At 30.3% G+C, this 18,059-nt stretch overlaps 1 protein-coding gene across 2 annotated transcripts in view; it reads left to right on the top strand.

The window, feature by feature from the left end:
- The window catches only part of LOC106682539 (glycine receptor subunit beta-type 4), a 409,926-nt gene that overhangs the window by 183,385 nt on the left and 208,482 nt on the right, over positions 1-18,059 (top strand). For both annotated transcript variants that reach the window (XM_067049814.1, XM_067049815.1), the window contains exon 2: positions 6,607-6,695. In XM_067049814.1, coding sequence (XP_066905915.1) covers positions 6,607-6,695 — 89 coding nt within the window. The remainder of the gene's footprint in view (positions 1-6,606; positions 6,696-18,059) is intronic.

The raw sequence follows: 18,059 nt of genomic DNA, 5'->3' as shown, positions 1-18,059 counted from the left end.
GTAATAAATATAATATAAAATGTTAAATATAAATCGTAGAATTATTATAGAATTTCGAAACTACCCTTTAGAAAAATGTACATGTGTCTTAAGAAATGCTTGATTGCAACAGTGTTTATTAAAGTTTGTAACCTTTCAAAATATGGTTTCTATATGTCATATTTTTTCAATGGAATCATCTGGGCTAGGATATACGAGGAAAGAATTCTAATATTTTTTAATAGCAACTCAGGAAATTTTAATTCAATAGAAGGAAACCTTTCCGTTCTGTTGGTTCACTAAAGGCACACGGCTAAGTTCTGAATAGCCGCTGTTTCATATTGATTGAAGGCCGTAACCAGTTCTCTAAAAGGGGTAAGAAACTTTTAAGAGCCAATGGCACTCAGGTTTTAAGCTGCCGGTTAATCTATTACACTGGTCAACTTACTTTTTCGTTTTTTAATAGCGGGTTGAAAAGGAGCACTAAGTTCTACTTGTACTACTATTATAGTTTCACTTTTCATGCTAATTTAGTTTGCATGAGTCTATTATTAATTACCTTAATATTTAATGATAACATATATGATTATGTATAATTGGAATTTAATTGTAGACTGTAGATCTTTATATAAGGAGAAGATGGCCGGTCAGTGATATAAATATCGGCGTTTTGGAAAAAATTTCAGGTCTTCATCAGGACTAATAACAAATCAAGATAACGACTATGATAGAAACAAAACAATAAAAGTAGTAAAACGAAAAATAAAAAAAATAACAAATACATAAAATAAAACAAATTACTGTTCTTACGGCAAATAAAGACAAGCGGGAGGGTGCTGCGTGGTCGGAAGAGAGGAAGCAAAGATACGCAGAAATGATGAGATGATACTGGGAGAGAAGAAAAGCAAAAATGAGAAGAAAAAAGTGATATTCGCGTGGTCTTGAAAGGCCGTTCCTTAAAAAAGATAAGCATACTAAAACAAGAAATTAAGAAAATAACAATTAGTAATGGGTAATATAGGAATTACATTATATTATACTTTTTTTAAATTTTGTTTAAACGTCAACCGTTTATGGGATTTGCAAAGGATAGTTTCTAATTTTACGTTTTTGCATTACCTTTGATGCATATGACAACTTGAAGATGCGTCGAAATCACCTCCTCTTTTCGCACAGTTCTAGTAGATGATATCTAAGGTATAATCTAGTAGATGATATCAAACGTCACTCATGATTTCCCCTTAATTTATTATCCGAATGATTTATCCTCATTTATTCTCATTTAAATTTTATTTTCTTAGCTAGTTCGTTACCAGCTATTTCGCATTGCCCAAGGATCCAGACGAAAGACATTGAAATACCGTTTCCTGTTTTGGACTTTATTGAGTATAGCATATTTGATTTAGCAGGTTCGTTGAGAAAATATTACTTCAATTGATTAGGGATGACATTGAATCTATACACATAACTTGCTTTTCTTTTTTTTTTTTGTGGGATGAAAATCATTTAAGCTCTTATAAATAGCAACCATTTCAGCTGTATAGCTACCACATATCGGTGACATAGAAAGTAGATATTTCCGATCACTGAACACAATAGAGGCCCCCATACCTATGATGTTCTTAGAGCCGTCTGAGAAATATCAGTTTCCAAATATATCTTGCAGTCCAAGAAACTCATGTTTATAACGATATAGTGGAGTGTTACTTTGTGTTTGTTTGAAAGGGAACGACTAATTTTGGGGATAGAAAGTTCCTAAGAATAAGTTGGTGATATATTAGTTTCTTGTAAAGTGTGTAGATATATGTTTAAATTGAGAAGTAAAGTAGAAACCCTAACTGTGAATAATTTTCTCTTTATTAAGAGAAAACTGTTCTTTATCCGAAACTCTCGCAGATGAGGAAGCTAAAATTGCACGAGTGTTTGAATTTTTAAAAGCACATCGCCTTCTTTATAAATTATAACTCCTCATTGATTTTTTTTTTTTATTTTTATTTTTTATTTTTTTTTTACTTTTATCATCCCATAGGCGTTGATGACCAGAGGATTTTACGCCTTTAAGCAAAAAATCAACAACAACTGTTCTTTATACCAATATTTTGATCCTCATTAATTGGTTATATTAGAGATTATTTAATTGTATCTGAACCCTATTTTATACTAATATTTATTCATTATAGACTTTTATTTACACCCTGTTCCATACGTTCATCAACAATTAATTTTCGCTTTGCTTTGTCGTATTTTTGTTATTGAAGCTACTTACCAATATTTAATCGTATTTACTTGCAGTCGAGTGAGTCTTTCCTAATATTTTAATTTTCTCCCAGTATTCACTTCAATTATTATTATTTTTTTTTACATACGTGATTTATTTCTGTTATTTCATATTTCTTGCTCTTAGTATTACTAATTGTCCTCATTTGTTTAAATAGCTTGATATTATACCACTTTATTTTGGTATTTTTACTTGTGTGTTTTCATGACTCATGTATATCTTATACGTTGTTTACTTTTCTAACATTTCTCGTCATGTTGATTTTTGTACCAGTTATATATTTTTTTCTCCAATTATGTTTGTAATCAACTTATATTACAGCTTATTACTCCTATAAAGAACGTATCCTTCTCATATTACTTGTTATTGATTTCCTAATTTCTTGTTATATTCGATAATTTATTATTATTATTTTTTTATTATCATGGTTTTTTTTATTTATACTTGACCCCGATAAAGGCCTGAAACTTGGACCGAAACGTCGCGACTCAATAAGAAATAAGACAAATGCATATAATCTTAAGCATTAGATTATATATTAATTTATTGTATAATGTTTAATAAAGTAAATACGTAAAAGGATAATCTGATTATCTGCTCCCTCCTTTCCCATCTCTATATCTTTACCAGTAAAGCTGCTGCGTTTGACAGATCCTTTATGCATTGTGCTACATCCTTTGGGAATTGTATCCCCTCCTAAATCCGCAATACCCTACCTAACATTAAAATCCCGTTTATCCCTTCTTATCTCCAATCTGTTAAAAATATTATTATTCATGTTGATAACTTGTATATTTCTATTTCCATATATACATATACTGATCATATATATATATACTGATTTTTTTGTCATTAAAATATTAGTAAATATTAGGGTAGAATTTTATGTTTGTAGTATACGAAAATAATCCAATTTTTTTTTTTTATTTTCAATGTTTTTTTTCGTTTCTTTATCTTCTATTTTATTGTAATTTGTATTTAAAATATGTACCTGACTAAAGTCTAAACCATCCTAAAAGTAAAGAAACAAAGAGAAAGTTGAAATCGAAAAATGCACCTGAGCACGTAATTAGGGTTTTTTATGACTTTTTATGGTCCTAATGCTAATATGCAAAATATATCGCCGATTTGATTAAATGTTGGCGCATAAAAATTGTAAGTCTTTCTCCAAAACTTTTTTTTCTTAAATACTAGTTCCATCAATCACCTGCACACATAATGTAGGTAGGTAGTTACAATATCGTATGTAAGTTGGTAATTAAAATAAAATGACAACAAGGTAAGAGGGAAGAAAAATAGATAAACGTTTACATAGAATTAATGAAGCACCCCCTCTGAAGATCTATAATTTTCAATTCTAAAAAAATTAATTTTAATAAACCGCATTGGCTCTAACCAAATGACCTTATAAAAAAGAGTATTTCCTTTGACCTCACAAGAGAGATGATGTTTTTCAAAAATGAAAAGCTTAATAGAAATTGAAAAAAGTTAAGAGTAATGGATTTGATTCACGAGAAAATAAAGCTGTCCGCTTATTGGGGATATCCTTTTATTAGAAGTCTCTGTTTGAGAAAGTTCCAACTCATTAATGCTTGTAAATTCAGAAGTTGATCTGATTTAGGAGTACATAATATTTTTTTATTTCGATTTATAAATTAAATAGGAAATTATTTTTAAAAATACTGTCGCTCAAAGAAATGATTTTCCGGACCATTGGAGCTGAAGTTTTGAATGATAACCGGGCGGACGACTTTCAATAAAGTAAAGAGGGACATTGAAATGATGTTACGTCCTGTCCCTAGAAATGTTTGATAAAAACCTTGCCTGATGTCTTTCTTCTTGAGTTAAGATTAAATTTCAAACAGACATTTTCTCCTTTGCTCTTTACCCTCTTGACATTTAGAGACCAATGCGAATAGTACTACATAGTTTCATATGAGCTTGTTATCTCACAATTTAGAAACCCATTTTCTATTGATTCTTCATTTGGGATAACTAGATAAACCTAATTTCCATTGGAATTTGATGTGGCATAATAATTTTAAATAATATTTAATACGGTATAAGATGAAAAAAACATCCTCTTTTGTTTTGGTTTATTATTAAATTTAATTAATAAAGCAACATCCCTTCCTTTAAAATTTCATGTTTCATGATGCGGTGGACTCTCATAAATTCGAAATTCAGCGAAAAATTCAGAACGGGGAAAAAAGGTCACTAAATAACAAATCAATTTAAAAACAAAAATAATAAGTGTGTTTTAATGTATTAGTTTATGTATTATGTATGAAACAATGTAGAATTAACGAATGATACAAATGATCCTTGGAAATCGTCATTACCGTCCTCCTATCAGTTTTGAAACTGTGACTGATTATGTTACCCTTTGTCATTCCTCCGCCATTGATAAACTAAAAAGAAAAATCTAAAGAAATTATGTTCATAAGCTATTTTTTTCTTTAATATTTGGAAACCATTTAAATTCAATAAAAAAAAAAAATCTGGCCGTCTAAACATCTGGTCTATCTTAATTGTAATTCTTTACTCAATAAACTTTAATTTATTCTTTTCTATCTCATTCTTATTTCAATTATTATTATAAGTTCAGATGAAGTTTTACATATTTAAATTAATTCAAAGCATTTTGTTTATTTACTTTGAAAAATAACATATTTAAGAGGTGAATAATTCCTATTTTACTTCTGTCAATTTTAAATTAATTATTAACTATCAATCATAATGATTGTGTTTTTTCCCTTTGGACAACATTGTACAAATATGAAAATAAAATATATGTGTGTGATTATTATTTATATTCCAAATTTATGTAGTGTTTATTTTAGTATTTCTAAAAATTCTACTTGTCTACTATTTTTAACTAATCTATTTCTAAAAAATACAATTTCTTTAGTATGATTAAAGAGACAAAGTGTAAATAACTTGTGAAATTTGTTGGCTACTTTTTTTTTCTTTGTAAAGGTTTTTGTTAAATTTTCCTTTTAATGTGCTTCCGTCTAACTACAACCTTAGTTGCAAAGTGAATAATGCAAGTTATACGTGGTTGACTCGATTAATCTTTGAACCAAACCTTATACTTTTAATGGGCGTGTTTTGTAAAAATAATTACAACCAGGATATCAATCATCGCACCCAAAATTCAATAAGTAAATGTGAATCCTGATTAATATGGCAGAAAAATGACTTCGAAAAAACTGCCCATTGGCATGACTCCAATAATAGGTCTCGGGGCCAACCTTTTTTCCAATGCTTGAGAGCATTATCGGTAACCGATTGGAAGTGAGAAAATAGTGGGTATTGGATTTTAAATAGAAGAAATGGTATTTATCTAGTTTGTTAAATCTTTAACAGATTATGTTAAATAGTCACCAAATTACCCTCCTCGACCTTAATGTTCCGTATTATGGAACATTAAGGTCATTGGGGTTAATTTATATAGGACATTAAAAAGGGTATGACAGAATTTACGAGAGGATTTTGGATTTTGAGGTTTGCAGTTTGGTATATAATATGACAGATATTAGTATATAAACGATGGGGTTTAAATAAAATCGTTCTTAGTCATTTAAAGGAGCATATTGTAATAAAGTGGAACTTAAGACCGTTTAACAAGTAAATCTTAAAGTGAGAAACAAGCAAGTGTTTTCTCATGATTTTGGTCTTGCATTAGGATACTAATGCTTGGCTTATTTTGAAATATTTACGCACCGTCTAAGGTTACGAAAAACCTTTAAAAAAACATCAACTTTAATAAAAGGATAATGATCCGGGTGCGATCAAAGAAAACTCAAATAGTGATTTAACTATTTATATTGAGCCAACGTTTCGCCCCACGTTGCAGGGCTTCATCTGGGCTAAAACACTTAAATGATGTAAATATAAATAAACAATGTATATGAAAAATTAAAAATGTGGAATGAAACGTAATCAAATATCACTAGAATACTAAAAGGTTTTAGACAGTTAATAAAAAAACGATGGGGTATATGAGTAAAGTGAGATAATGAACATAATAGCAAACGTACCGAACGGAATAGAAGTCAGTGTGAAAGTAAATTGTTGACAGGATGTTATAGAGAAGTAGTAGGGATTGACAGTTAAAATATGTTACATCAATATACAAAATAAATAGGCTTATAGCGGTGTGTAAATTATATAATAGAAACATTAATATCAAAGCAATTAATCTAAATATACTTCTAATGTTTTGTAAGTGTACGGTCACTGGGTGATCTTCCAGGAAATCAACTTTACCCATTTATATTCCTTATTTTAATTTTAAAATCTATATAGGTGTGGATAACTATTTTCTTTTCTTTTTTTTTTTTTAGGTTCGGAACAAAGTTGGACCACCTCCAGGTCTTGGACAGCTTGTTGAAAAAAGATTACGACAGAAGAGCGACCCCTACAAATCATTTAAGTGAGTGATAGCTTGTAAACATTATTTCTTATTTTTATTTTATTTCATCAATGAGCTCAAGTTATGGTGAATAAGAATTACTTGTTTACGATTAAAACGTAATCATTACATCTCAGTTTTAATTAAGAAAAGTGACTACTATCCGGATTTTTCAAAAGTATATGAAATTACTACAAATAATGAAATACATATGTAATAAATAATTTTTATTATTTAATGTAGATGGTAGATTTCAAATAGAACTTAAACTGGATATATACCGAACAATTACTGGAATAAAATGCAAAAAGTCATTTTATTAATTACATTTGATAATTTTGGCTGATATAAATGATTTTTGTGTGCTTAAAATAAAATTGAATACAATTTTCTTTCAACACGTACATCGCTGATATGTAATGCTTGTTTTGTCGCACAAAAATGAAGAATATCTTTAATTTTCGAAGGGTACATAACCTATTAACTTCATATTTTTAAGGTACCAAAAGGACTTTACTGTAAACCATATAGCACTGGTCTAACTATACCAAGTCAATTTGAATTTGAGATATAATATAATCTATTAACGGTTATTTAAATTCATCTGAATAACGTATATTGTCTTTAAGTCAATTAAAGTATATTTTATTTCTGTAATCATATAAAGATAAAACTTCTTTTTCCAGAGATACAAAAACATTTGAATTTGGTTAATTCATGATTAATTTTATATTCATAAATGATGATATTTTTTAAGTATGTGAAATGAATGAAAACATAAACTTTAAATTTTCCAACATATCAGAAATAGGGTTTTTGAATATTTTCTTATGTCAACTTGATTCATCTACTTAATTTTATAACGTTATTAGTTATTTATTTAATATTCTATTCACTTTTGTTATTTTTCTTTGTAATGTAATATACTTTCTAGGGCTCTAGGAAGTTAAATCCTTAAATAAAAATTTGATCGAAGAAAGGGAGTATTTTTTTGTTAACTTCGTAGTGAGTGAGAATTTTCTCATTTTCTCAGATCAAACTGAAGCAATTTTGGCCAACTGCATACTTTGGCCAAATTCCATTGTTTTAGCCTCATTAAAATGATGAGTTTTCTGTTTTTTAAGATTACAATAAATTATACATTTGTACGATTGAAGATAATATAAAGTCACTCAGATATTTTTAAATAATTATGAATACATTGTCTTATATGTCCTATTCAAATTATATATTACATATTTTAATATTGTATTCTTATAATTTAGCGTCCTTTTGAAATAATATACAATACAAAGTTGCAATTCTATATTATGTATTAATATTTATTGTGCTACAAAATTTGCATTAAGTGTCATAGATTAGCGAAGAATTCAAAAGCCTTAAATAAACATTAAGATCAGCCAAAATGATGTTTTTTGTTGAAAACGTGTGTTATTAGAATTAATTTAACAAATTAGGACATGACTACAATGGTTAAAAAGAATAAATAATCTATCTATTTTTTATTATTTATAAATTGGTTGATTTTTTTCCTTCCTGTTTGATATTAATTTTATTTATTGAAATTACTATAATTAATTTGATTTATTTTATTTTATTACAATTTTTGTAGTTTTTATTACTAGATGATAAAGTAGTGAAGGTTGACTGTGATTAAAAGTATTAATTTTTTTTTATTTAATATGTTGAATTGACATGAGTAGTTGTGGACTGAAATTAATGACAATAAAAACTGTTTATTTTCTTTTAATAAACAAAATTAAGAAACTTCAGAAATTTTTTTTTTAAATTCGACAAGTAAGCCCTGTTAGATTATTTCAACGAGGATAAGACCTGTCTGGTATTGAAGAGCATTTACAGACAATTAGGTCGATGTACAACGTGTCACAATCTCACAAGAGGAGATCATAAAACAAGAAAGCCATCCTTCTCCGCCAGACCCGCCTCTCTAAGACCCCTGGGAAGCGACGGTCCTATATCACTTTTGAAATATTAGCTTAAAACGGTAAAAGGATACTTTAAGATAGTCAAAACGAGCAATATTTAAAAAGCCCCTGAAATTGAAAAACGGCGTGAAACCCTCTACTCCCGCCTTCCATGGTAGCCTTACTTATCTGACTTGTCAATGCTATAATAGTTTAAATTCCTTAATGAAATTCTAAATTAATCAATATCATGAACTTTACTATCCATGTTAAAATTACTTTAAATGTCTTGGCGTTTCCGTTATTAACTTTGTAAAAAGTTGATTATTTTGGACAAAATTAAAAGAAATTTTTTTGAAATATTACTTAATGGAATGTCATTAAAATGTAAACAAGGCATATAGTCTCTTGTACGATATGTCGTGCTGTATGGAATATTCCTAGACATTATTCCGAATAAACGGAGCTCTACAAATTAAACAACTTCTACTTTGAGAACTTTTGCGTTGAATGGTTGCCTGTGCGTTGTTACTAATTAATGAAATCAGACTGCCTATACGCCGTTCTGAACATTCTTTTGTTTCTACTAGGCCAGTCCGAGAAGTAAGGCTCATTTGTAAACTAGAGCCGAGGTTCTAGGGATCATTAGTCCAGGAACTTTTCAGACTGAAAGATGAAACTCTATTTTAAACTGCATTATGGCATATAATTCTGCAACGTCCTGCTTTAGCAAGGTTTCTCTAATTAGTACATACGGCTACGGCTCTAGTCTCTAAGGTAAAAAACTAAACTACTTCAAACTCGTTAAGTAACTTAAAGTTCGTTGCTTTCGAAAGGTGAGTTATCTTCAACTGAGTAGAAAATCGTAAAGTTGATCTATTGAAGAAGGAATGAAATGAAAAAAAAAAAAATTGATTCTATAATGCGGCACTTTTAAGCGCTAGTCGTAAAAAGTTGCAGTCATGTGCAAGATATATTCACGACTCAAATATATAATTTGAGCTCCATCTATTTTTTTTTTTTTTGAGATAGGCTTTATACATAAAAATACACACGCGCGCGCACCCACAAACGTACACCTTTACTTGTTTTTTTGGACTCAGGGGATGTCAAAACCTCGATTTTCGTAGAAAACTCGAATTAGAAATTTTATACGATCAAAATACTTCCCCTTACTATATATTTCATGTATAGGTAAGCGAAAGTAAAAATCTGTTCGTATCACACAATTTTCACTTACCACTTTGAGATAGCATTAATTCTTGTACATTTCAAATCAATTAATCTTACAATTCAAACAGTTTTCTCCTTTGGTTAATCATAAAATTTCTTTTTATATCATTTTTAGTCATTTATTATTTGAAAATTCAGAATTTAAGTCCTGTCTTACAATCTCAATGAGGATAACACACATCTTATATTAAATTGATCATATATAAGCCGAGTTTAATCAAAATCGTATATCAAGTACAGCCAATTATGAAAAAAAAAGAAATAAAGTTTTAAAATTAATTTTATTAACTGGCACTTCTAAGTTGATTTTATCTAAAACAATTCTGTTACTTTTTTTTTTTAATCCCCCTTCCTAGCCATTTCTGGCATACGGGGTGAAGCATCTCTAACATTCCGTACACAATCTCCTTAAAGGTGTAAATTAAGTTTTGTGCAACTTTTTATTTTTGAGCTAGGCTTTTCACACACGCGCGCAGATCATTTCGCAACTTTGGTTATTGGGTCCTCAAAACATGTATTTCTGTCGAAAACTATATTTTGTACGATAGTAGTACTCCTTACCTATATTTTCCATACATAGGTTGGTGAAAGTAAAAAATGGATATGATGTATGCACGATAGAGGTTTGGGTCTGTTCAAGTCTTTGATCCTCACTCTGTTTTTATAATTTAAAAAATAAAAAAATCCCCTTTAGAAAATAGAATTTTTTAAAAATCTTTATGTGGACCAGTTTCTGCCTTTTATTTCCACTTAAAAAGCATAAGAGAAAGCGGGAGATAAGCTCGCTCCTTACAATTAGCCACTAAGCTTTTGGATTTAGTGCAGGAAACGGAAGTAAGAAAGCCTAATGTATTTATCGTTCCGCTATGCGTAACAGGATTGCCCCGCCAATTATTCAAGGATCGGAATCTCTTTCAGACTGTTTAATTCCCCTTTTAAAAGTCTGGAAAACTTCGTTCTCTATTTCGTAGTAGAAGGGGATATATATTTCATAATTTTACTTCAGTCCAATGAGTGCGGTAATTAAAGTCAATTGACGTGGCCACGGTTATTCTGAATGAAATGAAATGAAAAAATAATTTTATTCTGGGACATATGTCCCCTCAAAATAAATACATGGTTCATATGTTAATATTTTTATCTGGCTAGCATTTACTATTTTTCAGATATTAAAATGAAATTACATCGGGATATTGGCTTAACTACTGTTTATAATGTTAGTCAATATATCCCTATTTATTTGATTACAATGATGCGGAGGTTTGGTTATAAAATAAGTAGTGGAATAGCCGTTGTTTAAAGGAAAGAATGGAGGAGGGCAGGCGAATGGAGATGGGAAGAGAATTCCAGAAGAAGGTTGCACGTATGACGAAGGATTTGCTAAAGAAGGCGGTTCTATAGGAGGGCATATATGAATCAATCGGATGGGATCTGGTGTTTAATGAGTGGATAGATGAACGAAGAGTGACGAAATCAAGGATATAGGTTTTTGATTTTAAGAACTTGGAATAGGAAAACACCAAGGTGGTATTGCTTTCGGGAGGTTGGATAGAGCCTCTTCAATTCGGTATACTTAAGTCTCAGCGGGAGACCAGAGCGCATTGGGAACCCAAAGATAAATCCTACGAAGCAATTCATGAGTCTCAGCCTCAACTCTAGTCCTGCAGATAGCCCTCCATACACGAAGGAACCGTAGTCGAAGTGGGGGAAGGCGAGAGAGGATACTAGGAGCTGTAGGAACACCCGTGTTCTGAGGAATGGAATAACGGAATCTTAGGAATTGTTTGAGTACAGTTATGTATTTGCGTGTGATTTGGGAAATGTGATTATTCCAGGAGAGGTGTTGGTCGAAGATGACTCCAAGGATTTTTATTGTAGGATAGAAGTGAATCGGTTGGTTATTAAGGAAGAGTAGAGGACAGTAAGGAAGGGAATAAAGGATGGAGGGAATAGGAAGAAGGAATAAGACACTGTTTGAAGAAATACAAATTTAATTATTTATACTAAAGATATTTCAGTGTTATGTAAAAAAAAAATTATTGATTATATTACAATTTGCCAAAAACTTGGGCAATGAAAACTAGTTGTGATTGTACACTTACATGCGAAAAATCAAAATAAAATATAATAATAAATAAAATAAAATGAGTAAGTAAATACAAAAAAAATAATAAAATTAAAAATATAAATAATTAAAATGGACATAATCAAACAAACTAAGTAAAATAAATTATATACAATAACCCTTAACCCTTTCGCACTAACAGATTATTCGAAGTAAATCACCTTTTTTTGTCAATCTGGTGATGTTCATTAACGCAGTATCCTTGAATGCATCCTATCTTAAACCAGCAAAAAATAACTCACCATTGCATCCATACTACGACCCTTGAAGAATGGTGTCAAAAATAAATTCCAACGAATCACATTCGATTGCCTTAATTCTTCGTCGTAAAATTACGCCTTGCTGTATTACAGTATCGTTAATCAAATTCTCCCGTTGAACAGATCTGCTACCAAGGACCTACATATGGATAAACGACTACCTTTTATTTATCCTTCATGGCTGAAATGTCAAGAAACTTCACGTCGATTCCAAGTATTAAGTATTATAACACTTAAATGACAAACAGTTAAAGCTTCCTATCTAACACGAATATAAGGCCTATTTTGATTTGGTCGGAGCTAAGATATAGGGCTCCACTAAACCACCCCAGTTACTCTAGTATCTAATCCTTAAAATACAAACTCCTTTATAAAATCTACAATTCTGCTTACTTTATCTTGCATAATATAATAATAAATTTTAATCTCGAACATTTCATATGTTGCTGATATGCCCATGGCATATTCTGAATCCTAAAAAATGTTACTACCTCTTGAGTTCAAACCATAAAGTCTCAAATCCATCAAATTCCTCCTGCATCCAATCCTTACATCGCATCCAAAATCTTACGTAAAATCCTTGATGCTCCTTATTACGTTACAAATAAACTCATCCACAAGGACCTTAACAACATCCGATTCGTTGCAGATTAGGCCCAAAACAGATAGATATAAATTGCTTGATACACTCAAGAAGGATGATTAGTGCTGAGACCCGTAGATATTAGGTGGATAATTGACAGCTGTAATTTAGTTTCGTAGATACTCGTCGTATTATTTCTACTATAATTTACTCGAAACATTATTCATAGTAATTGTGTTAGCAAATACTCTTATAGGTATTATTCTTTAAGTGTTTTCCTTTTTATTAATTTTTTTTGTTTTATCAGGAATTGTTTGTGAAGCTAAAATTTCCATTTAAAACTTTCCTTCGGTTGTTTAATTGTTTTAGTCAGAATTAAAAAGTTAGGTAATCGTGTTTCACTTTTTTGCTTCCTCACAAACGAAGGTACAATGGAAAGTTTTGTTTTGTAATCAAGTAGAAAATTAAAACAAATAAATCAATAATGTCCTCAGAATCGAAATGTTTAGACATCAATTAAGAGTTTTGATTTCGTATTTGTCTATATGTCGATCTGTAGTCAAATAAGTGTTACGGCATAATCGATCAAACCGTTAATACGATTTTTATGATACATTTAGGGATTATGTGGGGTGGTACCTTCATAATCCCATACCGATTTTTTCAGTCAGCTTAGGCACAAATTATGTATTTTTCTTCCATTACCCTAGTTTCGAAATCGCCTCAGCCTAGTTCTTTTTTTGTTGGGTTTAGTATCAATTTCATCAGAATCCTAATGTTAATGTTTATTAACCGCGCATATAGTACAAGCGCCGGAAAGAAAAAAGGCAGTTATCTCACCCCAATTTTCGATTACTTCAATAAAATCTATGTATAATTACTAATCAAAATTGATGAGTTTCCCAAGTATAGGTAGGGGGATTAAAAAATGGCGGCTGTTTCAAAACCTTAAAAAAACCATTGATTTTTCATTCGGAGCTCTATATCATAAAAACTACCAACACTAGAAATTCTAAGAGAACATTATTTAAAGAAGAGTAAATTTGCTGAAATATTAGCCCTAAAAGAGCTATTTACGTCCAATAGTTCTCGGGATATAGCTTTTTAAAAAGCAAAATTTCTTAAAAATCTACTGAAAAATTAGTAGTTAATTTAGTTTGAGAAATCTATATCTCAGGAACTATGTGACGTACAGATGTCTATCAGCACTCAAATTAAAGCTAGTTTAATGGACTGTAAGGAAGTTTATTACCTTTACCATCATAGGAATAGTAGTTTTCATGACATTTGCCAAAATAAATTGATTTACAGTTGTGCGGACAATAAATTTGATTTATGAAAAACTTTATTTCAGAAACCTTTGAACGTACTGATGTCTGCCAGCGCTCAAATTAAAGCCAGTTAAATTTACTATAAAATAGTTAATTATGTTTATCTTTGTAGGAGTAATAGTTTTTATGATATTTGACTAAATAAACTCACAAAATGTTAATTTATAGTTGTTCGTATAAAATGTTGGATTTTTGAAAAAAAATATATCTCTAGATCCATAAGACGCACATATGTCTGCCAACACTCAAAATAAAGGAAATTTAACTTACTATAAAGTAGTTTATGGCACTTATCTTCGTAGGAGAAGTAGTTTTTGTGATATTCACAGATGAATATAAATTTGGCAAATGAAAATTTGTCCAAACAACTATAAATCAATCTATTTTAACGTATTACATGTAAACTATTACTCATACGAAGATAAACCTTATAAAATACTTCATAGCTCATTAAACTAGCTTTAATTTGAGTGCTAATAGACATCTGTAGGTCAAATGGTATTTGAGATATAGATTTTTCAAAATAAATTCACTAATTACTGATCTTTCAGTATGTCCTATACAAAATTTTTATCAACTGTTGCTTTTTAGAAAGCTATATCTCGAAAACTATTTAACGTAAATAACTCTATTAGGGCTCATATTTTTCAAAATTTACTCTTCTTTAAATGACGTTCTCTTAGGTTTCCTTGTGTTGTCCCTACTTTTTGAGATATCGAGCTCCGAAGGAAAAATTTGTTTTTTTTATCGCTTTGAAACAGTCGCCATTTTTTATTCCCCGTACCTATACTTGGCAGACTCATCAATTTTAGCTATTAATTATACATAGTTTTCATTAAATTAATCAAAAATTGGGGTGAGTAACTGCCTTTTTTCTCCTCTTGGGATCTTGTACTAACACTCTTCGTATTAGGATCGTCCTGTAGATATGATTTTTGAACAAGTAATCTTGAAATACAAGCTCATTATATGCGTGATAAAAACTCCTAGGATAAAGGGATAATTTCCATAGAATGCAACTGTCATCGACGAGAAAGGAAAAATAAAGCAAAGATGCTTTTTCCGATCTTTGTACTTGGCAAACCTTTTTATAAAGTATAAAATACTTTTCCCCAATATTTTATAACTTGACTTCGGAGAACTGTTCATTTTGACGCTCTGTATTGGTGAAAGGAAGTTACAATACATTGATAAGTCTTTTAAAAATATTCCTCATATGATACGTTATTACTTAACAAGGGATGAAAGTTGACGTCAGTATTTTACTCTGATGCAAATATAAATTGTAGGATGGTTTTACCATCGTCCATTTACATAAATCCTCTGTATAGATTGCTCTCTGAGGTAGAAATAATGTCAAAAGGATGTATATATAGTACAAGACAAAAGAATAGAAACGAATGAGAGTATACTGCCCCGTGTGGACTGTATGATCTGTGTGGGACAGATGTTAAGTGGCTTAGACAGAGATGGAGATGAAGCGTGGACTAACTAAACCCCTGTCGAGATCCTATCCCCTTTGCAATCTCCTCTTCAGTATTCTTCCTCGTGGAATCTCTCCACACGAACTACCTCACCTACTCAATATATTTTCCATCACGACAGAACTTTTTCAAGTCTATTCAGACTATACATTGCTTTGTTGGTGGTTATTATAGTTATATAGTAAAAAATATCTTACTATTTAATATTAAAACTGGGCCGCCCATAGCTCAGTGGTTAAGACACAGTCTTACTAATTTGATGTCTAATGGCGGTGCCGGTTCGAATCCGGCCTGGGACGTTGACTTTTTTCATTGTGTGGCGGTCCCACAAAATGAAGAACTTTGACTGCCAACCATGGTTAGGCAGTATAGGACTTCAATGGGAGTCTTGGCCCAAAAAAAAAAAAAGATATATTTTAAACTTTTTATTGTTTCCACTATATTTAGTTGAATTTACCTCTTAGGCTACAATCGTTTATATAATTTATTGTGTTTTTATTTATTACATTTTTAAACAATCTGAAATTTGACGATAAAACTCAAATTTTATCTAGGTGTGTTATGGTCACTTAATTGATTAATTCGATCATTGTTGGTTTTGTATACATACTTTCTTATACATGAAAGTTACTTTAGTAATAAGCATCATCATTAGTCGAAAAATTATAAGAATCAAAAGTAGGAAGTAATTAAATTTTATTGAACGATTTAATAAAATAACAAAAGAAGAGTTTTGTAAAACGTTTTCAAATATCAATATTTATCAACATATACTTTTTAAACTCTTCTTTTGTCAAATAAATAAATCGTTGTTAGGAATATAATTGAAGTTAAATAGTTTTTTCGTGTTAGTTGTTATCAGCGTACCATTTTTAAACTCCCCTGAACTGCATTGGCAGACTCCTCGATTTTGACTCCCAAGTGTATGTAGTTTACATTAATGAATTCGAAAATTTGGGTGAAATAACTGGCTTCCTTTTCCTCTTTGGCTCTTGTACTACATTCAGCTTGGCCCTCCTCAACATTTGCATCAAATGTTTACTATCATATTTGTAATAGGAATATTTGACGATTATTGTCAATATTGCAGGTACTGTACCAATACCGATTTTGGAATAGATAAATTTATTTATTGGGATTAAAATACAGCTTCATTCTTGAATGTAATGTAAAAAGAACCTTTGCAATACACATCTTCATATTACATACTTAATTAAGTATGTAATATGAAGTCCAATTGAACCTTGAATTCTTTTACTTTTAGTTTTTTCCTATTAAAAAAGTTAGAGCCTTTATACATTCCTATTTAATGAGTCATTAATTTAAACATTTTCTGACCGTAAACGCCAAAATCAAGCATTGTATATTCTCTTTTCACGCTATACAATATAGTTCTCCTATCTAGGGCATACAGATGATCTGCTAAATACTGCAAAACTAAATTAATCCGGATTACTAAACCAAAGCCGCATATGTGGAATTCTGGATAGTTCACGCTGTCATAAGAGATTAGTATTTTGATTATTAAGATGCTGGAATTGTTTAAACATTACTCAATTATGATATTTTAGAATTTATAATGGCTATGAAATGATTAGATAATTTGCGTTTGCTTTCATTTCTCAAATTTATATTTTTTTCCTGATATAAATAAATGCTGGATTATTGCGGAAAAAAGTAATAAAGAACATCATTAAAGAATATTAAATTATCCATCTAGCAAGTACCATCTAAGAATTACACCCATCATTTATATAATTAACGAAATTGTTCACGGTTTTTGCATGCTGTGCAAATTATTGGATAAACCTATAGAACAAAATAGTTTCAAAATTCGATGTCCTAAAAGGATTCGTTCTGATACTTCGTCAGATTTATAGAATTGAATTCTAAATAAAAAAATAAAAAAAATGTTGGAAATAATAAAATTTTGGACATGAGTAATATCTTTTTACTAAAACACAATACCATAGTAATTTTTCTTCTTTTCAGCCTAAAAGGAAAGTTGTAAGTGTTGGATAACTCTCATATTTTGCAAAAGAATAGTTTTCCAATGTAAATTGTTACTTTGCAAGAACTATTTTTACCCTTAGAATCTTATCTTACCCCTGTCGGACAGATCCGCTACCTTGGACTACATTTGGACCAACGATTAACCTCCAATCCTCTCACAAGACTGAAAAGACAGGAAACTGCACGTCGATTTCGACTTCCAACACATTACAAAAGACTGATCTACATGACTGTAATAAGGGCAATCTGGACATATGGAGTTGGGCTTTGAGGCTCCACTAAACCTTCCAATTCTTACAATCCAAAATCCTACGTAAAATCCTCAATGCTTCTTACTTTGTCACAAATAAAATCATACAGATTAGATTAGATTAGATTTTTATTCAGGGCGATCAACATCTAGGTTATTACACCCTTTTTACTTCATCTAT

This window comes from Halyomorpha halys, unplaced genomic scaffold, assembly GCF_000696795.3.
Source record: "Halyomorpha halys isolate HHAL.00 unplaced genomic scaffold, Hhal_1.1 Scaffold422.1, whole genome shotgun sequence".
Classification (NCBI taxonomy): domain Eukaryota; kingdom Metazoa; phylum Arthropoda; class Insecta; order Hemiptera; family Pentatomidae; genus Halyomorpha; species Halyomorpha halys.
Note: the sequence above shows the minus strand (reverse complement) of the source record. Positions and strands in the feature narration are given on the sequence as shown.